The sequence below is a fragment of the Gallus gallus genome, chromosome 5 (genome assembly GCF_016699485.2).
Source record: "Gallus gallus isolate bGalGal1 chromosome 5, bGalGal1.mat.broiler.GRCg7b, whole genome shotgun sequence".
NCBI lineage: Eukaryota > Metazoa > Chordata > Aves > Galliformes > Phasianidae > Gallus > Gallus gallus.
In genome coordinates this window covers 13,311,787-13,338,460 of record NC_052536.1, presented here as the reverse complement: position 1 = coordinate 13,338,460, position 26,674 = coordinate 13,311,787, and the positions used below count along the sequence as shown (strand labels likewise).

The 26,674-nt window shown below is 43.9% G+C and overlaps 1 protein-coding gene and 1 long non-coding RNA gene across 2 annotated transcripts; one reads left to right on the top strand and one right to left on the bottom strand.

Annotated features, from left to right (window-relative positions):
- Positions 1-26,066, top strand: LOC124418032. Its single transcript, XR_006939343.1, has 3 exons — positions 1-44; positions 1,489-1,662; positions 25,785-26,066. It is a non-coding gene; the product is annotated as an uncharacterized LOC124418032 (long non-coding RNA).
- TH (tyrosine hydroxylase) lies at positions 623-17,054 on the bottom strand. Its single transcript, NM_204805.2, is given in 13 exon segments — positions 623-908; positions 3,358-3,491; positions 3,653-3,748; positions 4,308-4,364; positions 5,402-5,471; positions 5,580-5,715; positions 6,061-6,206; positions 6,728-6,778; positions 8,465-8,532; positions 8,733-8,821; positions 9,071-9,245; positions 12,718-12,921; positions 16,958-17,054. Coding segments are annotated over 13 exon segments (1,476 nt in total). The 5' UTR covers positions 17,048-17,054; the 3' UTR covers positions 623-748.
- Positions 26,067-26,674: the final 608 nt, after the last annotated feature.

Here is a 26,674-nt window from a genome sequence, read left to right as displayed (position 1 = left end):
GAGTTTGGGCATTTTCTATGGTGCTTGGGATGGGGAGAATGCAGGTAGGTTGGGTTTTCCTTTATGCTAGGCAGATGCTGCTAGCTTAAGTCAGTGTGGAGCTTCAAGGATGCTCTAGTGCTACTTATGCTCTGGTTGGGCTGTAGGCACAGGGGCTCATGCACAAGAAGCTGAGGGGAGGGTGGGGCTGAAATCTTAGATCTCACAATCTTGGTTCCAGTAGAAGTGTTCCTGAGCAGCTCTGCATTTCCTAAATGCAAAGGGCTGTAACAGGTAGGACGTGGTGGAAACAGGGCGTCCTTTGTGGCACTGCTATAGGGAGTTGCTCTGAAGTGAAAAAGGCAGACTAACTTATTTTCTCAAACTGCAAAATATCACTTTTTATTTTCTTCTTGTTCTTTTTTTTCTTTTTTAATGAAGCTGGCTTTCAGTAAAGCAGGTTTTCTCCTGTTCCTCGCATCCAGGGACCTAGTACACAACTCTTGACTTCAACTTTGTAGCCTGACCTGTAGTGTCTTTGGACTGCGTTAAGCCTCTCCCAGCAGTCAGAGGCAAAGCCACACAAGATGCCAGTAGGCCTTGGGTTTGTCCCTCTGCCTTCCTCTGAGCTGGCCCTACATTCTAATGTGGTAAACTGTTGGGGTAGCATGGGGACAGGCAGCAGTGCAAATGTTTGGAGACAACAGGTAAAAGTTACAGACTAGGAACAGGGGAGGGCAGGGGGGAATGGAAGAGCCCAGTTCTCTTATTAACTGATCACATTGAGCGCGTTAATCAGCGAATGAAGCTCGTCCCTTACACTCTCCAGGGAGTGGCAGATGGTCTGGGGGCTGTCCAGGAGCTCGATGCTGTGGGTGTAGGGCTCGTATTTCACTGAGAAGGGCCTCTTGATATGTGCTGCGTAGTTCCTGTAAGGAAAGGGTATAGGGTCTTGGTACAAGAAACAGGCCCTGAGCCCAGCTCCTACCCTCCTCCCCCCCATCACTGTTCACCCAGATCACAACAGGCAAATGCCTCTCTTAGAGAGAGCATCCAACTTAACACAAAAGATTTGGTTTGTCATCTTCCCATCTTCACAGGGCTGTAGAACAGACTGAGATCACTCCATTCATCAAGGAGGACACTGAGTTTGACAGCGGGTTTCTTGGGGCTGAGAACATTGGCTTGCACCAAACTAGAGAGTGCACTGAACTTGTCACCCCATGGCTATCTCCAGACACTTTCTACTTAAATTGCTTTTCTTTTTTCTTTCCTAAACACTAAGGAGATTTAGACACTAATTGCAGGGAAAACCTCTGGCATTATAGTATTACATTCCTAAATCCTGTCTGTCATTCACTTATTTACTAATCTCTGCTTGGGGAGGAGCTGACTAGCTGCAGACCATGTTAGGATAGGACTGAGAGGCAAGCAGGTCAGACCTGTGCACAGGGATGGGAATAGCATCACCAGGATGAGATGAGTAATGCTGTACCATTTCATACCCAGAGCCGACTGGAGCCTGAACCTGAGTGACAACCCTGACTTCTCCTGGCACATCTCAAGAGCAAGACTTTGTCACCAGGCTTACATGGCCAAGCGCTCAAGAAGGTCACGGTGAACACAGCAAGAGGAAGGTTTCTCATATTCAGCTCCAAGGCTTACATCTGTACACTTGACAAGGTAGGTTTGTGGGTTTTTTCTTTTTTGACTCTAAATACTGAGTTGGGAATCTACATTTGTGTACTTACGGCTAATATCTCAGCCTGACAAGACCTGTGATGATGAAAGGAGAAACAAGCACTGAGGCAGGCATGCTCATTGCTGACGCTTTACCCTTCTGCTCCTGAATTGCTTAGCTTAGGGTACCCTCTTGTGGCTATCATGGGTCTGCACGGAATGGGAAGTGCATCGTTTCCTCTAATGTTCCCTGGGCTGATTCTGTGTGCTGTTGGAAGACTGATTACCAGGATTTGGGGGAAAAACAACACTGGCTTCAGAGAAGATCAGGGGTCACATAGCCAAAGCTGCTAGAGGATTTTTTTTTTTCAAGTGCCTGTCACTGTCAAAATTTTCTAGCCTAAGTTTGAATAAGTAGTGCATGCATTTTCCCATTTTAAATGCAAGGAAATGACCCATGAGCCAACAGCTGGGTGCTTTTTTTTAAAAGCAGACTGTGTGTGAGAGGAAGGGTTTTCTAGGTGCTTGCTTTTGAGCATCTGGACCCTGGGTTATTTGAGTGGTGCAAGTGAGTGCCATAGAAGCAGATGTTGAAATATGACAAAACTTGCCATGTTATTTGCGTGAAATATTTCATTTGTGGGATCTGCAAAGTCATGCATGCTGTGTGATGCTTTGTCTCAACATATACCCTCTCTGTGCCAAGACAAAATGATATACACAAAAGTTTCTTCTTTCAACTAAATGTGACAGGACTGAGTTTTCCTCCTGTAAATTACTCTGACTATGGCCAAGATGTTATTCTGAACTGACATCTGTGCACAGAGCTACCCCTGCAATCTCAATCTGTTTGCAGTTGCATGTGATGTGGAAATCAAGTTTATACTAGTGAAATAATGCATGGGGTCGGTTAATATGGTACAGTAAGAAAAACTCCCTTTTTCCAATGGATCCATGTTATGCAGTTGTTTTTCCTTGTGTTCAAGCTACTAATGATGGGTGGGATTTTTGCTGGTTGAAAGATAGATGTGTAAAGTTGCCCAGCTTCTACTCTGAAAGACAAACACTTTTTCTGCCTCCTAAATTCAGAGATCAAAAACATTTTTGGCAGCTCTCCACATCTCTCCTAAATCTTTTACGTGACACAACCAATGTGTTTCAGAGGGATACGTGCTGGTGGGAGACTGCTGTGTTGGTTGAGTGGTGCCTGACCTGGCTTTTCTGTGGCAAGGAAGCAGAGAAAGCCGTGATGAGTGCTCTGAGCACTTCTGGACTTCCCACCAGCTCTCTACTATGTTGCCCAGCCTCTCTTGGGAACTGGAGATGATCTTTATCTCCTTATGAGAATTAGGGAGTTGTGCTAGATTTGTCCCTTCTGTAACTCACTCAGCCTTGACTCACTGAATGTTTCTCTGTCTGTTCCACTCCTTTTCATCCAAACCCTCCACCCCACCTTTTCTGGATAGTTTGTGTGCCAATCAGAGAGAAGCTAGGACCTGTAGGAACTGATAAATTACTTTACTCCATGTGAAAAGTGGGTGAATGTTTATTTAGGCCTGAATTTTTGAAAGACCTAACTGAACTCTTTCCTGATCTCTTCTGAGATTATATACTGGAAGCAGCTATGGTGCCAAGTTTTGTTTTGAAATAATATAGCTTTTTGTTCCTGTTGTGGTCTCCCTCAGTGCCCAGTCCTACCTCAGCTTGTTTTTGGCATCACTGAAGCTCTCAGACACAAAATACACAGGCTGGTAGTTCTGGTCCTGGTAGGGCTGAACGGCAGCAGCATCAGGATCAAAGTCTCGTACCTCTGGTTCATCTGACAAGGAGTGCTATGGACACAGTGGGAAAAGTTTCAGTGTGAAATAAAAGAATCCAGAGAAAACATGCTAGAAATGGAGAATAGATCAACAAAGGACACTGCAGTTGCTCAGAGGAAGAAGGGTTTTGTAGTAAGGAGTCAGGAGCAGAAGTAATCTGTGCTGAGACTTACTATGAGCTCCCCATAGGAAGACAGGAGCCCTGCCCCATAGGCTTTGACTATCCCATTCTGTCTGCAGAGTCCAAACTCCACTGTAAACCAGTAAAGCTGTAAAAAGAAAAGAAAAACAAATGATGGATACAACTCCTCTTCATTTCCCTGTCCATGCATTGTGGTGAGGGTTTGGAGATTTTGAATGAATGTGTGCCCGGCATGGCCACCAAATTGCATGTAGGATAATCCTCTGCCTCCTTACCCTGCAGCCAGCCCTGCCAGAGCATAGTGTTAAACCAAACCACTGCACTGCCAGGACAAACTGTGCCCCTGGCCATTGTGTGGTGCCATCATTGGGTGCCCTTGGAGCAGGCCAGTCACCTTGCTGAGGTAGAGCCAGAGGAAGTGGATGTAATTTAATCCTGTCCCAAAGAATCCCAGCAAAGCTGTTAGAAATATGATGCTCGTTGATACTCTGGTGCCTTTGAAAATTGGGTTAATGTGTGAGTGAGCTCTGCTGTTCATATGATCTCTGTTCTGCATGATTGTCTGGGGGCAGCTTGTTTGGGGACCCTAAACCTGCAAATGTGGGCATACCAGGCTGCACTTCTAGCACCACAAACATTCTAGTGGAGGACCTGGAGTCCCTCTGATGCTGACAGAAAAAACTTACTGTTGCCAGTTTCTCAATTTCTTCATCAGTTGCTCCCAGAGATGCAAGCCCAATGTCCTGGGAATATAAGAGTGATGTCAGGATAGATTTGCAGCAAGATCCATTTAAGCATGTAGGGGCTGGGTCAATTATTCAATTCTCACACTGTACAGACATCCATTTAGTATTTTTGAAAACTCATAGTGCGTCTTTCTTATGGATAGTGAGAGAGTAAAGGAAATATCAAGATACTGCTTTAGGAACTTCTGTCTATCTCATAACCTGCTCTGTAGCTGATGCCAGGGAATTCACATTAGCCAGTGTTTCTATTGAAACAATTTTTTTGAAATGCTTATTTTGCATAGCTTTTCTTGGTCTCTTCCTCCCACTTCCCCTGCCTGGTGGCTCCTGCTGCAGTCATTCTCCAGCTGCCCCACTGCACGTCCAGGCTGGTACTCCCTTATTGCCACTCCTGGGGTCTCCCTTCCTCCGTCACCACCAAACTATTCATGACCACCTTTTCCTTAAACCCTCCTTTTTCTTGATGACTACCGAAAGATGATTAACAAGGCCCTTATACACAGATTGCTCTGTTTTTATTGCCTGGAAAAAAACAGATATAGTCTACCTGAACTGCTAAGCCTTTTCTTTTGCTTAGTTGCACTCAGATTAAAAGGCTGCCAAGTATTTTTCAATTTATGGCCTAGAAGAAGGGTGTAAGATTGGTAATGTGAGACAAGGCCAAAAACAAACAGGCATCAGCCAAGGTTGGAGCTGAGGCAGTCATGTCACATGTTGAAGGAACAAGTACCAAGCCCAGGTGTGCTTACATATTGCAGAATCTGTCCCTAGCTGACACATTCACCACATATGAGTGCTGGATGTGCCTTTGTTATAGCAATTGATTTGGAGTATGTTGTCATGTCCTGTAGAAACCCCTTTTAGCAAAGCAATGCTCAACTGCTGGTGTAGTATAATGAAAACCCAAGAGAAGGGTGGAGAGGAGAAAATCTCCTCCAGGCAGCATCCTTGCCAGGAGTGTGACAATCAGGCCTGTTTGGGTTCACACCTACTCCCCTACGCTCTCGGGGAGAAGCAGCAGAAAACTACCTTACCTGGGAGAACTGGGCAAACGTCTTGTCAGCCAGCATTGGGACATGCCCCAGTAGCTCATGACAGCAGTCCCTGCCATTTCCCAGGGGAAGGAGGAAAATGAAGTCAGCAGCAGATAGCTTGCCCATTAGGGAAAAACCCAAATGTTCCTTGCTGGCCAGCAGGGCCAGCAGTACTCACGGCTCAGGGGAGTGCATGGGCGAAGATGCGTGGCGGATATACTGTGTGCACTGGAACACACGGAAGGCCAGGCTGGCAAGGAAGTCACGTGCAGACAACAGGCCGGCCACAGGCCGGAGCTGGAAGCCAGTCCTCTCTGAAACAGAGCAAAAGGCTTTGTGTGAAGGGGCAACTCCCAGGCTGTGTTGCTGTCTTATGGTTCCAGCACCAAAGGAATATTCAGTACTGGAAGATAAACAGTTCCTTCGCTACCAAAACTAATGTTCCTGCTTCTACTAAGGAGTTCATTAGTTGTTCAGTGGGGTTGATGATAGTCTTGACTTCCAGCTGTACTATCCCTGTTTAGTTGTGGGTTCAATCACCTCTCCTCCTCCATATTTAGATTTCCCCATTGCAGCTGCCACTGCTGTGCTGGAGCCCTGGCAGCCCCAGATCCAGGCCCCCTAGGCTTTTCTCTGCTCCATCTGGAACTTGTACTCACCTTTCAGGAAGCGGGAGACCTCCTCCAGCTGGGGGATGTTGTTCTCATTGTAGCCGCAGAATTTCTCCAGTAGATTAAAAGCTTCTAGGTACTCCTTGCAGGCATGGGTTGGATACAGGCTCTTCAGAGTGCTGTACACCTCCTTCCTTCAGAACAAGAGGTGACACAGTCAATGATTTGGCCACTTGTTCTTCTGGATATATGATACCAGGTTCTCATGCCCCTAGATTTCTTGCTCTTTGCTTTCTGAAGAACCAAGTCTGCCTACTTGCATATTTATAGGGGTACACAAATGGGGTATGTACATACATACACAATAGGGTATGTACATATACATACAGGAGCATGAAGCATCTGTCATGTCTACACTGACCTTCAAGGTCAGCAGATGGTATTAAAGGCATTAACTGGAATTAAATTATTTCCTGTAGGTCAGTTCCTGGAGCTGTACTATAAAGATAGTCAACATAAACAAAATGTGACCTTGTTTAGGAGTTGGAGTTCTCAGTAGTACCCCCTAACTGATATAATTTCCATTTTGGGGAAGCTCTATTGGTGGAAACTCTTAGGGTTTTTTTTTTTTTTTGTGAATCACTAGAACAATCCAGGTTTTGATTCCCAGCTTCTAGTGCTGAAGTCATGAGTTATGGATTGTAACAGCACTCACCAGGTAGCAGTCTCCTCTGCTGTGTACTCCACACGAGGGATTGGGTCCCCACTGCAAGGCAAATGCACTGTTACTGACTGTAGAAGAGCACAAGCCAAGCTCCTCTCCCTGTAGAGAAGGAAGCCCTTCAGAGAAGCACTATATGATGGTGATCAAGCTTCTTTAAAACAAACAGTATGGCAGGAAAGACAAAGATTTGATACTAGGTCATTTGCACAGGTGCAGTAATGGAGACAAAAGCATTAATCTCACTGGAAGTGATAAATAAGAAAAGGATGAGTAGAAGCTTAGTAGGCTTAGTATTTCCAGTCAAAATGGTTTTCACTGAAAAAATGGGAAGCCTTTTGTGAGAATAAATTAATTTCATGTACCTAAGCTGCAGGGAGCTGATGATTATTAGAATGCATCAGTGTCTGGGAAATAAAGGTAGATAATAAGGACAACTAAATGCATTTGAACTGCAGGGAAAAAAAAGTATTGTCTGTGAGCCTAAGGACAGCAAGGAAAGACACTATGATAAGTGAGAACTGAAGAAGACTGGTTCTCTTGCCTTTTCTGCATCATAATTATATTTCCTAAATCTTTCTGTTCTGTATTTTTGAACAAATGAGATATTCACATATTACAGTGATAAAGCATAGTTCCTGTTCCACTAAGAGCCTGAAGGGATATTACACAGTAGTCTATAAATGCTAACCTGAGAGGCAAGAGGAGGCATCCTAAATGGGTGTATCATCTTAGTAGAATATTTATACTCAGTCCCTAGGGACTCTCTTGCTGGTGTAGTGATTTCCTATACAGTTAATATCAGTACAGGACAAAAAATGATCTATATATATTCCAAGCTTTGAATGTGCATCAAATATGTAATTTAACAGAGCAGTCATGGTTGGATCCAACCATGGCTGGATCCATCAAGTGTACAGATAGCTCAAGAAGGTGATCCAGATAATTTCCATAGCCTGATTTCAGCGTGGCTCACTAAAGGAATCTACATTTAAGTGTTGTTTAAAGAGCCACTGTGGTGGAAGGCAACATTACTGGATAGGATCTAGGGAGTGTTTTACTAACCCAACTGAACACCGGAGCTCTGACTGATGTTGCAGTGAAGAGATTTACTGCTATCGCTACATACATCAGAATGAGAGTATTAAGTAGGAGTACAAGATATAGTCTTAATTCTATATAAGACAATTATGAGACCATTACTGGAATCTATTTAATCTATCAGAAAGAGTTAGGAGTCTATAAATACCATAATGGGGTGGGAAAAGTAATAGAACTTTATGGAAGACATGTATGATCCACTGGTCAGAAGCTAAATGTACTGATGTTCTGTTCTGAAATCAAACGTCCTTTTCAGTCAGTATAATGAACCATTGGAATAATTTTTCCAGACATAATTTTTTTCAGTATATGAAACTTTGAAGTTGGGACTAGATGTCATTTTAAAAGAGTTGCAACAGTTCATAGTTAAGTTAGAGATCTGGTGGAATTATTCGCAGCTTTTGTTAGGCAGGTGGTTTATTCTGGCTGTATCAATATATGAATAAATGACCACAGACATTTTTAAATTAGGAAGAAACTGGGATGCATGGAGAGAAGAAGCACACAAAAGGAGGTGGCAAAGCTAAATGGGAGAAAACACAAAAAAGGTGTCATGCAAGTAGCATTACTTCTCAATAGGCTGTTTTGACATGCTATTAATCCTGCATGAATGTGAGAGAAGATACTTACTGCTTATAGTGAAAAGCGATTTCTGCTATTGATTTCCTCCTCTGGCGATATACCTGGTCAGAGTAGCCCTAGGATGAAAAGTAGGAACATAAACACAATGCTTTTAATCAGTTACTAAGTTTCTACCCTGATAAAGTTCGTTGCTGTCTGGAGCAACTAGTGGTTCCAGTACAATTTCTTATCCAGCTGCATCAGTAGCTGTTCTCTAGCTCCTTATTTCTTAGAACTTGCTCAGGACTCAAATGCAGGTATGTACCCATACACTCACCGGGTGATCCAAGTCTAAGTCAGGGTCAAACTTTGTGACCAAATGGTGACACTTGTCCAGTTCACATATTTTTCTGGGAAACCAGTGAACTGTGGGGAGAGAGAAGAAGAGAAGCTGACTGTGGAAGCAAAGGATGGGTGTGAGACTTTGTGAAGAAATGTGAAAAAAGGTGACCCTGAGTCAGTCTTCTCTCTTGGTCACATTCAGCATCCGGTATCGCTTCCCCTTTTCTGTGAATATTGAAATCTTTGCCCAGTTTCTGTCTCAACCACACCACCACCACCACCACCACCAAAACCAACCAAACAAAAAACCCGAATAATTTATTTTTTTCTTACATTTGTCTTCCTTAGTGGTCCTCACATCTTCTGCTACCCTCTTGATGGAGCTAATGAAAGTATTGAGGTCAGAGCTGTGCACCTCACAGCGCACAAAATACTCCAGTTCAGCAGTCCCTTCACGGGGCTTTCGGCTGAGTCTTGTCTCCAAGTGGTGGATTTTAGCTTCAAATGTCTTGTAGATCATGGAAAAGAAAAACAAAAGCATTAAACAAGTCTGTAACACTTGAAACAACTACTGATGCTTTCCAAAGATGTCCATACACGTATGCTTGTGGGGAGGTCCCTGTTGCTGTGTTAAAAATTACTTTGACTGAGGTAGAGTTGCTTATCCATTATCCAGGTTTTGTTTCTGAGAGGGGAAGTCGCTAGGGTGGAAAGCAACTTCCTATGGTCCCCCTTTTCCTTTAATTAGTTGAATTTTTGGAGATGGTGTAGGGGGGTAAGGAGCAGCTTGAGAGCCGGCGGCTGGTGCTGGCCGTGGTGCTGAACGTGCGGGACCGCCTTCGCCGGCCACGTAGGTCTCCTTGGCTGCCATCGCAGGTGTTTGATATCCGCAGAAAAACAGAGGTTTGACTCACCCGCTATACGCGCAATCACAGACGAATACACACACACTTGAGCATAAAATTAGGAGTGACCGTTTGGTTGCTGGTTTACAGCTGAAAGAAATCTGCAGACATTTTACTCTGTTTTTAAGCCAGCCATTGAAAAAAAGCACAAGTAGTTGGGTTGAGTAGTTACTTGTCTGAGAAAGAGGATTTCACCCCTATTTCATATGCTTATGGTAGCCTTCCTGAGGGAGTTGTGACAGAGATTTAGCAGCCACCTTATTGCTACTTAATGTCACTGGAAGTGAGTAGCCTCATTCTTGTCGGCAGTGACTGATATAAAGACTCCTATAAGACTGGCACCCCATCATTTTCCTCTTTTTTTTTTTCCTGTTTTGCTTCTTTTGTGAGGCTTCTTGAGTAGAGGAAGAAGCTTAAGAGGAACATTTGTTCTGTCTACATCCAGCAGGTTGCTAAATTCTGCTCAGACTCCACTAGTTATTTGGGGCTTATCATTAGAACTGAATCCACACAAAGAATAAGGAGACAGAATAGAGTCTACAGTGTTCCAAAAGGTCTTGGTAGAGTTTTGGATGCTCTCTTTATCTCTGTGAAAATCTGGAGTACAAGCACAAGTCCATGGACAATGACAAAACCTTTCCAATGTCTCTGAGATATCTTTGGTAGAAGAAAGAACATTATTTCTTTTGTTAATCAGAGGCAGATGAGAAGGAACAGATGTGATGCCACAGGTAAATTAAATTTAGGACCGTGTTTTTGAATGTACCTACCAACTTCAATATTACATTGTCCTCTCAACAATCAATACCTTTGCATTAATCTGACAGCTGTGATTGCATTACCTATGCTTTGACTGCATGTAACACATACAGCAGAGTGAAACCAGCTTCCCTGCAGCCTGGTTTATGATGAGGCAAATGTCATTATACCCGTCTGCTTTCATATCTTGTACCTGCATTGCCAGAGGGATCTGGGAAATGAATCTTTCTCTGTTGTGGCTTGACATGTTTGTCTTTTTATTATCTTTAAAGCTCTCTCTGTGACAAGATTGAAGAGCTTTTTTTTTTTTAAACCAAAGGAGTTCTTGATGCTGCAAGTAATTTGCACCAGAAAGAAACAATATAATAATATTTGGACATAAACTGATCCTGTCTGTTCCTTGATGTTTAAAAGCTGTTTAAATTATAGACTTAAAATGCACTGTAACATGCAGTCTGCCAAGTACAGGAGCCTACACCTCCATGCTTCATACCTGCTAAGCAGTGTGTTGCATTTGAAGTGTTACACTGATGGATTTTTATTTATTTTGCTTTCCTCACACCATTGTGCTTCTCTTAGGAAGGAAACATGAAATTCACTGGTAGACAAGCATTACACTTCTGCTTGGCAGGTGTGTTTGAGGGATTCTTTTGGTCTTGAAATAAGAACAAAATGTTGTCCAGAAAACAGTTTTTCTTACAACCATCCTTTTAGAGAAAATGCAAGATGTTTTTTAAGCGTTAAAAGCCTGAAACACTTTTCAGAAGATTATCAGAGATGGTGCTGCATGGGCTGTAGCTATAATGCTCTCTAACTTCAGGGAAATACTTATCCCCCAAATACACTTTTTAAAAAATGTTTATGGCTGTTAAGTAGCAGTTTTGTGATTTAGTATTACTCATAATCTGGTTTACCCCTCAAGGGGTTGAATTTTGTACGGAAGAGGGTCTTATGTAGTAAAAGAGAAAGTATTTGTATATGAGCAAGCATCATGCTTTTATGACAGTGAAGTTGCATGCTAACTTCTAGTTACAAGACTGTAGGCAACAGGTCAAGGGAAGTGATTCCTCCTCTCTATCTGGGATGAAGAAGACCACATGTGGTGTGCTGTGTCCCATAAAAGAAAGATACTGATATACTGTAGCAGGTACAGTGGATGGCTGGCGAGGTGAACTGGTAGCTGGAGCATCTTATATGAGGAAAGAAAGAAGGAATTGGATTTGCTCAGCCTTAAGAGGTGAAGGTGCAGGGGAAATCAGGTTGCTTTAACCTAGTACCTGGTGGGACAGTGTGAAGACAAAGCCAGGCTCATCTTAAATGTGCACAGCGATAGGGCAAGAGGCAGTGAGCACAAACTGGAAGAAAGGCTATTTTAAAAAACAAAACACTTTTCTTTGCCATGAAGGCAATAGAACACTGCACAAGTGGCGAATCTCTACTTTGCAAATGTGGCCATGAGCAACATGCTGCAACTGGACCTGCTATGAGCAGCAGGCTGGGCTAGAAACCTCTGCAGGTCCCTTATCCGTGTGACTGATTAATAAGAACAAATTGTCTTCTCCTCTCACTGCTGAAGTTAATGAGATTGAACTTCTGTAGATAAAACATGCCCAGATCCTCAGTTTGCAAAACTCTTTTGAATCCTTCTGGATGAGAATTTACTACATAAATGCAAGATGTCATGTTTTGATTATTGTTTAAATAGCCAGTGCTTATCTCAATCTTTCTATTCACGGTACAGAGATCCTAGATAATACAAGATTATATTGCTGGCTAGGGGACAAAAGTGCAAACAGATATGAGTTTCCGTCAGTTTTAAAGCTATTTATAGGTACCTCTGTGGAGGAACCAACACAACCTTTAACACTCAATTCTTGGACTATCAAAGCCTTGGCCCAGTAGCTGATCAGTAGTGCAGAAAGGGAATTTATTCTGTAGCTATGTAGGAACATGATGTGTTTTGAATGTTTGATCAGAGCCCAGTGCACATAGTGCTGAGCAGCAGAGGGTGCTGTCAGAGTATGCTACAAATAATATGGGTGTGGATTGTGGGTGTGAAATTGTGTGGCTGACTTCAGTAATTAAGCAAAGTCAAGCCCAGAGTGTTATAAAAGCACATTCCTAGTGTGGGCATGTTAGGGCATGAGCAAAGCATGACTGTGGGGAGATCATGGATCATGCAGACAGTTAACTCTTAACCTGCAGTAGTCAGACCTAGTCTGAATCTTCCTTGGTAGATTCAAGTGATATTTCTCTTCAAACCACCATGAGAAGCATAGTGTTCTTTGAGTCCAATGAAACAGGTTAGAGACTCACCTCAAACACCTTAAGCGCTCGTGAGAGTGGAGAGGTCTTGGCACCCTTGAGCATGAAGAACAGGTTCAGCATGGCTCTCCCATCCTTCTCCTCAAAAACAATTGTCTCCGTGGACTCTGCAGCATCGGTGGCTGCAGCTGCAGCCTCTCGTTCCTTCCTGGCATCTTCAATGAGGCTTTGGCGTCTACCAATGAACCGTGGAGACTGAAGGCAGAATAGAAATAAGTAACAATTCTTACGGAGCTATGGGGGGGGGATCAGAGGCAACCCTGGTAGCCACATGAGGTGTGACTGGAGTGCCTCATCAGAGGAAGATTGGAAAGGCTGGGCTGACTTGCTCAGCTTTGCAAAGGAAGATCCAGTGTTGAGAACTAAAGCTTTAGAACTGAACTTTCAGAAATGTGACCTTCTGGGAAAAAGCAAAATACGCTTATAGTATGACTGAAGTGGGCTTTTCTCCCACACCTTCTCCAGCAATATATGTATATATTCTTCAAAAACTGAAAATCAGAAATAATCTTATACAGTTTTAAGGAGTCTCGTAAACTGAAGGGGAGAGGTGCTAGATAAACACAAAATCATTTAAGAAAAAGATATGCTATGAGGTGCAACTGAAGCCTGCAGCTGTGCCCCAGCCAGGAAGTATGAGCTGTTTACAGGTGTATTAGTACAGTAGCCCATCTGCTCTCAGGGCCCAACGCAACCGTCAGCCTCAGAACACTACATGTCCTCATGTCCTCTTCACAGCCCTATGCCCGTATGTCCTCAGCCACACTGAAAGAGTAAAATCATATCCCACAGGCATTTTCTTCTGATTTAAGTGGATGCTTGCCCACTGATTTATAATTGGAGCCACATCTATGCATACCTGAAAAGTCTTCCTGCTGCTCTGGAGGTTTATTTTGTCCCAGCTAAGCCCTACAGTTACTTGGAATTATAGCTAAACTGCTGCACCTCTGTGCCTGGAGCCATGTTAAGTGGCTCTTTTATATTTACAGTGAGCTATGAACCATTTCCTTCACTGCTGCTGCTATCATTATACTAATAGCTCATATGCCAACTTATTTGTTTCTGGTCTTTCTGCAGTAAGCCTTCTACTTTCAGGCAGTTCAGTCGGTTCCAATTTTCTGTGTCCAGCACTCAAACCAGATGACAGAGCCTTAGAACTTGCTAAAAGAAACCAGAGGCAGCACTGAAAGGGGATAGCTTATGAGGCAATTCAGCATCCACTCACAGAGGTGGACTGGCTGTATTTTTTTTATCCTCTAATTCTGATGAAAGCATTTGGCAAATAGATGCCAAACTAACAATGCCTCCCCTACCCTGTGAGACTTTGGAGAATAGTTCCCTTTGAAAAACAGCCTGCTCAAGTACTAAGCCTATTTTCTCCTTTATTTTTGAAGCCCACTGTGATATTTCCTCTGAGAACCCTCTTGGATGCTTTAGCAGCACAGAGCTTCACGGCTTCCTTCTGACATTTGAATTGCAGTCTGAAAAACACCATACCTCTAGATATCAGCCCACACACTTCTTCCTTGTCTTTTTTTTTTTAATAAAGGAACCCCTCTGAAGTGATATTTGCTGATCCTCAGCTACTTTATTTCTAGAGGCACCGAAAAATACCATCTAACAAATAAGCATGTATTGCCATTTGTCTGATTTGGTGGTATTTGCGCCCAAAGAGAGAAGACCTCTAATAAATACCCCGGTCCTAACTTTTAAGAACTTATGAGCACATGCTTGGCTTTAGGCATGTATTTTATATTGCTACTGTGTTTAAAGCTAAGCTAGTGTTTGCTTTCAGGTGTCTGCAATAAGCAAAGCAAATAGACTTGGGCCAGCCACAGGGTCTGTGATTTTCAGCGGTACGAAGTGTTTCAGCTAAAGAAGTTTTATCATATTATGCCCGGAGGTGCAAAAGTGCAATAGGGATTTTCTTCTGGAATGGAGAGGGTGGAAGGAGGGGAGCCAGACTCCCATAAATCAAGTTAAATTTCTGCTGGGAGGAGTTGTGATGGTATGGCCATGCTGCCAGCAGGGAGGAGCAGGGGGTTTGATCTGTGTCTAGGGGCTCTGGGAGATGCTTTAGATCCACACTGGCATGGTTGGAGTGGGGAAGTTCATAAAAAAAAAAAAAAAGGGCAAGGCTGTTTTCTGTTTAGGAGAAGAACATCAGGAGGGTTCTGCCTGCTTGCTGCATGGATGCTTGGCTTTTTCTCTCAGCATCATCCCTCCTGTTTCTCACATTTATGCTCTCCAGGGTATTGCCTCCTTTTTCTGGAAATTAGGCAACATTTTTTCTACATATTAACCAAAATGATCTTGTGTGATAAATGACTTCTATTCTTTGGAAGGTACTCTTACACGGGATTTCTGGCTCTCCCTGTGGACTGACTCCCCCAGTGCCTACACGGCTAAAGTGAGAAGTTTAATTTTACAGAACACTTATTTATCTCCCTGGGATCTGAGTCTGACTTGGCCATTCACCTCATAAAAAGGATTAATTTTTCTTTCTTTGACGTTGCTGCAGCTCTGTGTGCATAGCCATTACAAATGTGATGCTTTGAATTAAAGCACTTAGGCTCGTTATTTGTAACAATTCTGGGCAATCCTTCCTGCTGTTTGGCTTCCAGCTGCCATCTCCTGATTAAATGCTCTGTAACCAAATCCCTGTTACAGATACAAGATATCTTGCAAAAAGGCAAACAAACAAAAAAAACCTACGAGCAGAAAATCTAAATATACAACCTGAAGGATTTTCCATAGGGTTTATTTCTGGCTGGCACAGCTGGCTTCTGGTGTGGGTGAGCCTTGGGATTGCAAAGCTCAGAGAAGACACCTCCGACCTGCTGGTGCGATGGTGGTAGGGACTGGGTAGCCAGTGGCCTTAGAACACCGTGAGCGCTGGGGTTGAGTGCTGCCACACAAATGCAGAGTCATGCTTCTTGCTTAGTGCAAGCCAGCAAAATAAGCCAAGGGATTGTGGAGATCTCCCACACGAAGTAGGAGAGCTATTTTTAATTTATTTTTGTTTTTCTGTGGATTTCTATTCCAAGAAGGGATGCAGAGGTGGTCTGAAGTCTTATATCTCCTCTTCCAGGCTGCCCATACTCCTGCTAGCATGTCCAGTGGACCCAAATTCCTGCAGCCCTTTCACCCAAGGCCATGCTTCCCATCAAACACAGCACAGCAGCCCCACCTGCCAAATCACCCAACTCTCCCCCCTTTGCCAGACAAGCCAGCATCTCAAGTACTGATCTGACAAAGCAGCCTGGAAAATCCCTGTTTTTGAAGAGCCACTTAAGTGTTCGTTATTTTGCCAGGGTAGAAATACCTGTGCAGGAGGAAAGCCTTCCCTAACTTTCATTTACTAGTGAAAGTGAGCTTACCTCTTTGTTAATTGCTTCTCTTGCTTTCTGGCATTCTGCATGCTCCAAAACACTTTTTATGCCTCCATCACGTTTCCTCCTGCTAAGTATCCCAAGAGTGTCTCCTCCCTGTGCCATCAGGGGTTACCCAGAGTCTGGCCACCTCTCTGACCAGCGGAGCTGTCTCATGCCCGTGGTCTCTAGTTTTTTCCTGGCTGCCCTGTCATTTGGGTTAGTGCTCCACCCCTACAGCCTACCCAATGGATTTACTAGAATTTGCCTTCTAAATACACTTGACAGCCCAGCGGAAAGTTTCCTCTCCTTTCCCTTATATCTGCAGCTTTAGTGTGTGCAGAAGTACTCCTCAAGGTAAAAACAGGGCCCTAAATAATGATGAGGGAGTGGGAGCAGAAATGTGGGAAGGGTGTACAGAGGGAACAACAGCAAACTGAGTGAATTGCCTGTACCTTGCATGTTGTCTGAAATGAAATTCACACTTTTCCATTATGCTGTAACAGATTTAATTTCTGCAGTTTAACATCTAGCAATGAAGAATAGCATTAAGTTTTTCAAATTGCATTAAATGCTGGGGATGCCTTGTTACTCCTGCCCTATGTCTATGGGATATTTTAGTTGCTTTTGGCTGCAGGGGGGTGAGGATGCATTTGTTTTAGCTTTTGTCCCCCTAATTCTTTGCATTTCACACGTATCAGTATGTAGAGATGAATGTGGGGGTCATTTTCTTCCTCTGGCCTGGGGAACTCCCCTAGAATCAGTGTTGGCCCCTCTATGCCTGTCTGCTACTGCCTATCACTGGAGGAGAGGCTGCATTTTTCCGAGGAAAGGGAAGAAGTGGGATAGAGTTGTCTTACCATGATGGCCTCAGCTTGCTTGGAGTCCAGCTCTGACACCGCCCTGCGGAAGCCTTTGGCTGCAGAGGTGGAGATGTTGGGGGTTGGCATCTTCACTCTTCCACGAGCTCTGCTCTCCGCTTTTCAGCTCCTTGCCAGCTTTTTATAGGGTGAGGCTGACGTCAAAGATTCTTTCAAAGCTTCTCCCCTCCTGCCGCAACCCCCCCATCACCACCTCCCTCCTTTCCCCCCTCAGGCTGAGAGGAGGAGGGGACGTGAAGGAGAGAAACGTTTCTGTCCCATTAAATCTAATCGCCACAAAGATTGCAGACACCCTGCCTTCGCAGACCTGCCGCTCCCCCCACTTGTTTGCCTGTGCCCAAAAGATTTCTTCTGTTTTTCACCCCTCTGTTTAATTCTTGATATAATTCATTCTCTCACTCTTTTTCAGTCTGGTACATTCACTTTCCCGGCTTGGGTGTTGCATGAAAGGATTTTGATCCATTAAAGGACAAAATAAACAAAAGGGAAAGATTCAGCCTTTTATTTCCCCCTTGTTTGCCATGTTGCTGAGGCAGTAAAGGAGGAGGAAAGTAGCACCAATTCCCCCAGCTCAGCTGTGGGACTGGTTACTGTTCTTGTGCATGCACCTCCAGAGTGGGGTTGGCCATGGCATGCTGACAGCAGGCCAGCAGGATTAGGTCCCTTGCATCCTCAGAGGAGAAAAAGGCTGTGGAGAAAAAAAATGTGGGGGAAAACCCACTTCTGCATCCTTCTATCCAAGGGCTTTGCTATTCTTTCTGCAATGCCTCAGAGGCCAAATGCCCAATGGGATTTGGTCTGTGGCAGCATGTGGCACAGCAGGACCCATCCCAGAGATGTTCTGCTGCATTCAGGATTGGCCTTCTCCTCCTGTGGGATTCAAGAGGTGATGGCCTCAAGTTGCACTGGGGAAAGGGTGGGTTCAGGTTGGATATTAGGAAAAATCTCTTCTCAGAAAGAGTAGTGATGCAGTGACACAGGCTGCCCGGAGAGGTGGTGGAGTCATCGTCCCTGGAAGCACTCAAGAACCACGGAGTGATGGCACTAAGGGACATGGTTTAGGGTGGTTACAGACAGGCTGATGATTGGACTCAGTGACCTTAGCGATTTTCAACCATACTGATTCTATGATTCTTTGACTGGCGGCAACTCTCCTGCCCCAAGCTAATGCTTTCCAAGACTGGGAGAACTTCCCTGGGGTTTTGTATAGGAAAGAAAGGCAGGCTTGGAAAGGAGAAGAGTTACAACGACCATATTTGAATATCAGATAAACTTTTCATTCTGAATGTACTCTTCTGAATTATGCTACCCTTTAAAGCAGCAAGTAGAATAGTGGACTTCAGCACTTTTGGTCTGAGGTTTTCAGTTCAATCTCAGGATGAAGAAGTTTTCTTCGTTCTGTTTTCTTAAAATCAAAAAGCAAAACCATTTTGATAGATCTTTTATTTGTGGTACCTAGTTTAGTTTAAATGTCTTTTTAGAACACCATTTGCCATGGATGAAGAACCTAAAATCAGCCATCAAAGCGAATTCCACTTATTCAAATTTGTAATCAAGTTACTGAAAGGATAGCCTTAAAATGTCAGTTCACGTGAAGAACAGAGAAAATGGATAAAGTACCTTAATAAAATGGGAACAGAACAAGTCAGCCAGCCTTCCTGCAGGCTGTAACATATTCAGAGATCACATGTGAGGGCTCTTCTGACAAACAGAAGCTTTAAAAGGAGATGATAACATCAGGCAAGTTTTCAAGATTATTGTACAAATATGTGGAATTATTTCAACTACATATTCTGATTTCCTTTTTTTTTTTCATTATGTATTGTTTCTTCTCCTTGTAAAATCCAGCACTCTACTTAAGCTCATCAGCTCTTCTTCTTAGTTCATCACAAAGCCCTTGATTTTTAATTCCTCTTCTTTATAGGGATAATGAATTAGGCATACAACTTCTGCTTTCTCTAAGCCCTGTTAATCTGTCACCCCATGTCTGTCTGGTGATGAGAGTCTCACATTGTACAGAAATGCTGTCAAGCACAGAGCCTCTGCAGAGTCGAAGTGCAGTCCCCCTTCCTATGCAACCAAGGGCAAAACATCTGCACCTCTGTAAACCTCCTGCTTAGGTTTATGTGCAAGTTCTGCTGATATCAGGCACAACTTCCCTCACTACAAAAAGACATTGAGGCCCTGAGATGTTTCTAAAGAAGGGCAACAAAACTGTGAGGGATTTGGAGCACAAGTCTTATGGGGAATGGGTGAGGGAGCTGTGATTTTTCAGTCTGGAGAAGAGGAGGCTAGGTAGAGAACTTAGCACTCAACAGTGACATGAAAGATGTTGTGGTGAAGTATGGATTGGTCTTTTCTCCCACATAACTAGCAAATAGGATTAGAGGGAATGGCCTCAAGTTGTGCCAGAAGAAGGTTCAGATTCGGTATTGGGAAGTTTTTTTCTCGGAAAGAGTGGTGAGGCACTGAAACAAGCTGCCCAGATGGTGATGGAGTTGATGTCTCTGGAAGTGTTCAAGAAACATGGAGATGTGGCACTGAGAGACATCATCAGTGGGCATGGTGGTAACAGTGGTATTTTTCATAATAATGGAAATAATATGGAATAATAATTCCATAAATGTTAACAGTGGTATTTTCCAACTTTTATGATTCTATGACCTTTTGGATTGTGAGTCTACTTGGTTAAATTATGGCTCTGCTCCCACACCAAGGCTTTTGTATGTTGACTAAATACCAGATTTTCTAATGAAAGAGGAGCATTTAGGAAGCTTTATGAAGTAAACACAATGGATGGATGGGTCCTCATTAGTGCTTTGTTTCTCAGGCTGCAGTGTCTGTCTGAATGTGTGCGAGTGCTATGTGTAACCAGCTGCGTGTTTTAGGGGATTTATCTGACATAAAGCAGAAACAGCAAACATTGTTGGACATTGCACTTTGGATGTATGGACCAAGAGAAAAACCTCCATCTGCCAGACTACCGTCCCTCATCATGAGAGCTGGAGGGATCTCCATGCGACAGTCTGTGGCCTTGATATGAATTCCAGGGGGAATCAGTGACAGAGGTGATGCCAGCCCAGTGGTGGTGGGGAGCTCTCTAGTGGTCCAGGGAGATGCAGGGACAGGCTTTGAGCTGCAGAATTGTCCTACCAAGGGCCAAAGAAAGGACTGTGTCCACCACTGTGAGGGAGTGCTGCCATCTCCCATCACAACTGAGGAGAAAACCCTGGTGGTTATGTGGGGTGACCAGGTCCTCTTGTTGCTCTTTCTGCCACCTACTCACACCCTCTCCCTCTTTCCTTCCATAGCCTGAATAATTACAGTCTGCTACATGAAGCAATTACAGAAGTGGTTAGCCAGCTCCGTCAGGAGATGTCTTTTTTTTCCTTATCTCCTTTCAACACTTCTGAGTGTCTCAAAGTTTAATAACCCATAATGACACCCTAGACTTCCACATCATTGCAGCCTCTAGGACTAGCGCATCAGCAGGAGAAAAAAAAAAAAAAAAAAGGATAATTAAAATCCACATCTACCTCTTAACTTTGCAGTATTCTATCATCTGGAAAGCACTAGCTTTTATGCTCACATTCACTCACAACAGATGAGCCCAAGGAAAGGGTAGCTGCAAGGAAGTAGAGTTGTGTAGCTCCTTGTTAAGGGTTCTGAGATGTATTCTGAGACCCTGGCATAAAAGCACAGCTGGATCAGGTGAGGCTTAACAGCTTCAGACCTGCTCTGTTGGATAGGCTAGGTGTGGGGGTCCTCTGTTCCGAGCTGTGGGCCCTGGGAGATGAAGAGCCCCATTGCAGGGATTGGATTAGGATGAGAGGGAATGGCTTCAAGCTGCATCAGGGAAGATTCAGGCTGGACGTTAGGAAATACTACTTCTCTGAAAGGGTGGTCAGGCACTGGAATGGGCTGCCCAGAGAGATGGTGGAGTCACCGACCCTGGTGGTGTTTAAAGAGCGTTTGGATGTTGTGTTAAGGGACATGGTTTAGCGGGAACCATTGATGAAGGGAGGATGGTTGAACTGGATGATCCTGTGGGTCTTTTCCAACCTTAGTGATTCTATGATTCTATGGAGTAGGGCTGTGCAACCTCCAATGCCTTTTTGCCATGATCTGTATTAGTACATTTTTTAAGTATGATGTCCAGGATTGCTCTGCCCCACAGATGCAAATCCAGTGGCTGAAGGGTCACAACCAACACCCTTCAGCAGCTAAGTGCAAACCTGTGTGTCTGCGGCTTCACATTTCAGAAGGCCAGCTCAGTTTTTAACTAAATCTGAAAATATTCTATAACACATCAAAAATGCCCCCTTACCTTTGGCTTTGGACGCTGGGGCTGACTGATCTCACAACTCCACATTCAGAGTCAAGTTGTGCTTGTGCCGCCCGTATTCTGCTTCCAAATCAAATCTCCTCTCTTTGGTCAATATTGAAATTGCAATCCTGAAAAAATTTTACAGAAACCAACTTTCCAGGTAAAAATAACCTGATTGCAGGAAAAACTTATTGAGGAATAAGTTCGCAGAAGGAAGGAAGTTTGCTTGAATGGGGGAAAAACTCAGCACCTCCCTCTTCCCAGGAACTGGCTATTTAGTTTTCAGAAACAAAAGCAGCAGCAATCCCTCCATTTCTGCATCAGGAAATGGATGTGGAACGTACAAGTGTAAATTCAGAAACATTGTATTGATGATTCACCCGCCACTGCAGAATCCAAAATAACCATCTTGTCTTGGATCAATGGGGAAGCACTTAGGAGCAATTTTCTCTGTGGAAATGTGGGCAGCAAACAGACAGGCAGAAGCAGGGGGGTGGAATAAAATGCACTGTCTCTTGGAGCGTGCCGTGTTGTATGGTCATAAAAACAATGGCTGATACCTCCATCCCACCATATTTCAACTTCTAGACAAATTCTTTAGTAAAATCTTTAAGGAATTTCACCTTTGTGTGGAAAGTTGCCTCCTACATGTATTGTAGCAGGTCTCCCGCTACATGGCCAGCCTCCACGATTTTAATTTATATCTGTGATACCCAGTATTTTTCTCCTAGCTCTGGAGTCAGCTTTCCTTGAAAATACGTTAAGTTGCAGCCCTTCTGTGAGGAGAGGAAAGGATGGAGTCTAGGAACTCCCAGACTGGGGGAAAAAAACCCTCCAGAATCAGTAATTACTGTATGGAAATCTGGCACAGAATTATTGAACGCTGAGTTTGACAGCGAATTTGCTTTTCTGAGAAAAAAAAAAGTGTTATGTGGGTAAACAAGAGCCTGAGAACATCAGAAACATTACAACAAGAAAAATCAAACGTCTGGTACTAATTCTACTGCTGACAAGCAGCATGGAAGATGCTGCAGTGCATTTTCTGACTGCTTGCTGTATGGCTGGGGGCAAGTCATTTAACTCTGCCTTCTGTTTTAAGGCTGGTTATAGCTGTAGCTGCCACTCTTTTCAGCACTACTGTGAAGAAGTGGTTAATAGTGGGCAATGGATGTGGAAATCAATGGGAGCATTTGCGCTAGATTGCTTTCAGAAAGGTGAGCCCCAAAAAGGGATACGGAGCCATGCTACTGGTTCCAAGGCAGTCACCTGGTTTGTTGCCCATTGTGCGATCCCACCTTTGGGAGCAATGTTCCCATTTCATTGCTAAATGAAAATCATCCTCTGTGATGCATTTCTTAGGTCAACTTGACCAGAAGAGGTTTCAGGACAGTGGAGGGTTTAGCTTGCTTTCCAAAACCTGAGAAATGTCTTCTCTTGCCTGTAGTTTGATTTCCCATTGAGCCTTTGCCTTGCTGAATACATATGGAGAAGGAATTGATGTTACTGATTATTTTCTCACCAAGTCCTTTGAAGTCCCAGCACTAAGAGGTCTTCAGGGAACTGGATCCTGCAACTCTTTCTCTACACAAAAAAAAGAAAGTTAGGGTCATACCCCTCTTGCTCATCCGCCCATGCCATGCAGCAAGACATAATTTATCTAACACATCAGAACAAGTGGACTTGTGCAATACAACTCAGTGATCCTACCACATGTACACAAAATCATTCACTTCTAACTCCCTCTTTCCTCGGGCACTGGAGGATAAAAGCCATCTGCCTGTCAGACAAAAGGTCTGATGTGATTTTAGCATTAGGAGTCACACAGAGGGTCTCAGACCTATGAAAATGTCACCGTATTGACTTCATACAAATGTTTACTCATAGTTCTGTTTATAGGCAAAACAAATGGATGAGATCTATTACACAGACACAACCAGTTCGGAATAGGAAATTGGAACCAGCATTTCACAGTGAAGTCATTGCTTTTCTATCATTTCATATCTGCTCAGGATCTTATCTGTTATTCCTGCAGGTAGCCATCAAGCAAGTGCACTGGGAAAGGGATGAAAAAACATTTTCCTTCTCTTTTTAGAGGGGGAATGCAAATGTATCGTCCATGGCAAAATTCATGTCTCCCAGCAGGCTTAAGAGGATGACTCATCAAAGCCTTGTGCTTGTCTTCAGGATCTTCAAAGTGTATCAACAGTGTTTTATTGATCCATAGCGATGGAAAGTAAAGAAAGTAGAGTCTGAGATGTACACTGATACAATATGTCTAACTTCAGTAATTCTACCATTAAGCTACTGGGACGACACCATGGAACAGAAGGGTCCACATTATGATATTTCCTGTTCTCCCAGTGGTAGGACAGTTCTCTCCAAATGCAGATACTTTAATCCGTTGGAGAAGAGGATACATCAGATGTTGAAAGTTAGGCAAAGAATAAAAGTTCAAGTTAGAAGTAAGAGATGCGCTTTTAATAGTGCGAGTGAGCAAACCCAGTGAGCATTCAGGAAGCCATATTCCCCTTTGTTTAAAGTTTCCTGAGCAGAATGGGATATTTCACTTGAAGATAGTGCCTATCAGACACAGGGACAAGACAGCAAGACTAATGGTGATCGTACACCAACGTGTCGCAGGAGATGTGGAGGAGACATGGCTGTGACATATGTGTCCCCACAGCGACAAAGCACAGAGCTGGAGCAGCAGTCCCTGCTGTCCCCAGTCAGGAAGGCATGACAGACCCCTGCCATTTCCCACCATCACAGGATGGCTGAGGTCCTTCTACCCTGCGCCTAGACAAGAGTTGACCTTGGAAACTTGACAATTTTTGTGAGAAAAGATGGGTTAAAAAAACCCACATGATCCCTGCAGAGGAAGGCTTTAGCTTTCTCACACGTACCTGTGCTGGGAAAATGTGTTTCTGCATCATGTAACGCAGTGGGAATTATGAGTTTTATGTGCCTATCCTTTCCCCTTTCTCATGCTTGGGGGAGCAGTGCCTGTCTCAGGAGAGTCAATAGTATTTTCACTGATTTAATTTACATCGAGGACGTGCTAGATTGCAACAAGCTGTGCTTTTAAAAGAGGAAAGGAATCATAGGCAGAATAGGAACCTAGAAAAAAACCTCATTCTTACACCCCAAACAGCACCAGAAGCAAATAAATGCCTTCTGGGGGACAAGCTTACATTCAATTTTCTCCTTTTTCTCATATTGCTTCCCTGCTTCTCCCATTGGTTTGCCTTTGCCTGCTTACGTCTGACCTGCAGTCCCAGAAGCCCGGCCATAGCCTGAAGGGATTCGCCTTGTGCCTTTAGTGGGATAGCATTCGGTTTTCCTTATCAGTCACCAGTAGGGCCATGTGTTTTGTCTCTGCTCCCCCTCCCTGCAGATGTGTGGTTGAGGGCATCGAGAGACAAGGGGTCCTTGTAAGTGACTTATGATAATTGCAGAGCAGCAACTGCTCTGAAAATCTAAATTCCTCTCTGACATTTCCAGTCTAAAGCTCCCACTGACTCAGCTGCTGCTTGTGATATTTAAACAAGGATTATCTCCTTTTTTATTCTTTTCTTTTTGATAATGGGATGGCAGAAGGTTATTTTAACACTTTCCTACAGTTTGTTTGGCTGATACAGAACCAACACTCTTCAGGATGTAACCACAGCTCCTCTTCCCAAGTCACTCATTTGGCATGACTGGGATGAATGAAGGCTCCCATGGTTTAAAAAAAATAAAAGAAGAAGAATCTTTCCCTGAATTGTCACATTTTCCATTTTTTTTTCTTTAGCACAGATTTATTATACTGGAAAAAATTTACTTCTTTGGGTGTAAAAAGGTATATCCATTTGGCTTCAGCATGACTGCTCCAGGCTCATCCTATCTGAGACCTCAGGTATTCCACTTTATGATAGCTTTCTGTATTCAAAAACTGATTATATTTTGTAGGGATGCTGAACAGCACCTCCAAAAATGAACCCTATAGAAAGCTGAGGGTATTTTTTGAGTCCTGAGAAAAATAGTGCATCAGCATGGGGGGAAAACATCTGCTAAAGGAAGCTGTAATGTGGTCCTCAAGACTGTTTCAAAATAACTGGCAAATGTCCCTCTCACCCTGCCTCCAAATGCCTTCACATTCTCACTAGCTGGGAGAAACAAGAGGAAAGGCATGGGCAGATAAGAGAACCACAGCAGAAAGAGACACAGAAAGCTGAGGGATGTGCCCTGGAAAGGGGAAAAGAAGGAGAGGTGCAGTTGAGGGAGAAAACAAGGAAAACCATAAACAGTTAACAGAGCAAAAAACCTTTGAATATTTGAGCTGAAGAACCTTTAAAGTGCTCAGTTTCCAGTCACTTCCCAGGCAAATGCTTCCTATATGATATCCTCTGCCTATGTGCTTTTCTATGACCTGTTCATCCTTGAGAAATTTATTTTTCCTCCATGTTTATCACTTATGTCCTGCTACTGTCTCTACTGCAGATTTGGCAGCTCTATGGGAAGGGGACCAAGGCTCTCCATCACTTCAGGAGCCACCTGACAAGCAAGGGACAGCACTGCAGTCAAGGAAAATCCAAGACCAGACTCTCACATCCACTATTCCAGCACTTCAAAAAGGCATCCAGTCCCAAGTGTTGGCTCATCTCGAGCAAGGTCACCATGCCCTGGAGGATGACCCAAGGTGGCTACCAGCACTCCAGGACACACAGACACTGAGATGGTGCCACAGGGCTGCAGGATGCTGAAACCTCTTCATTCAGAAATGTAAGTGGGATCATTGTGCCTGATAACCTGTCACTATGGCTGAGCTAGATCAACCACTCCCGTGCCGTGTCATTAGCAAGTTGTTTACTCCTAAAATTGACTAAGAAATTGCTGAGGATGGGTTGGGGATTGGGTTCCCCAGGGTTGGGGAGAAACCCAGCTTCTCATCCCAGCACTCTGTGTTTTGCAAATGGTTGAGGAAAAACAGAACATTTCTCTTTTCAGAGAGACAGAAGGATTAGTAAGTGGGAAGGGGGCTTTCAGGTGGATCTTGATATGGGGATGGCCTCAGCAAATTTAAGCAGGAGAGATCCATATGAAAGCATGGAGAAGGCAGGCACAAGGCCTTGAGCTGGACACAGTGAAGGTTTGGGTTGGGAGCAGACATCTGTAGTGCTGACATTGGCAGTGGATGCCTCAGCCCCTATCTCACTGCCACAGTCAGACAAAGCAAACACATCCCTAAATGGAGCCACTCGCTGCCCTGCCGATAAGCAGCACAGAGTGGGCACAGAGACAGCTGTCTGTTGTTCCCCATGACGTAACTCTGCTGAGCCCCCGTTTGATCAGAGACAGCAGTGCTTAGATTAAATCCCCTCTTCTTAAAT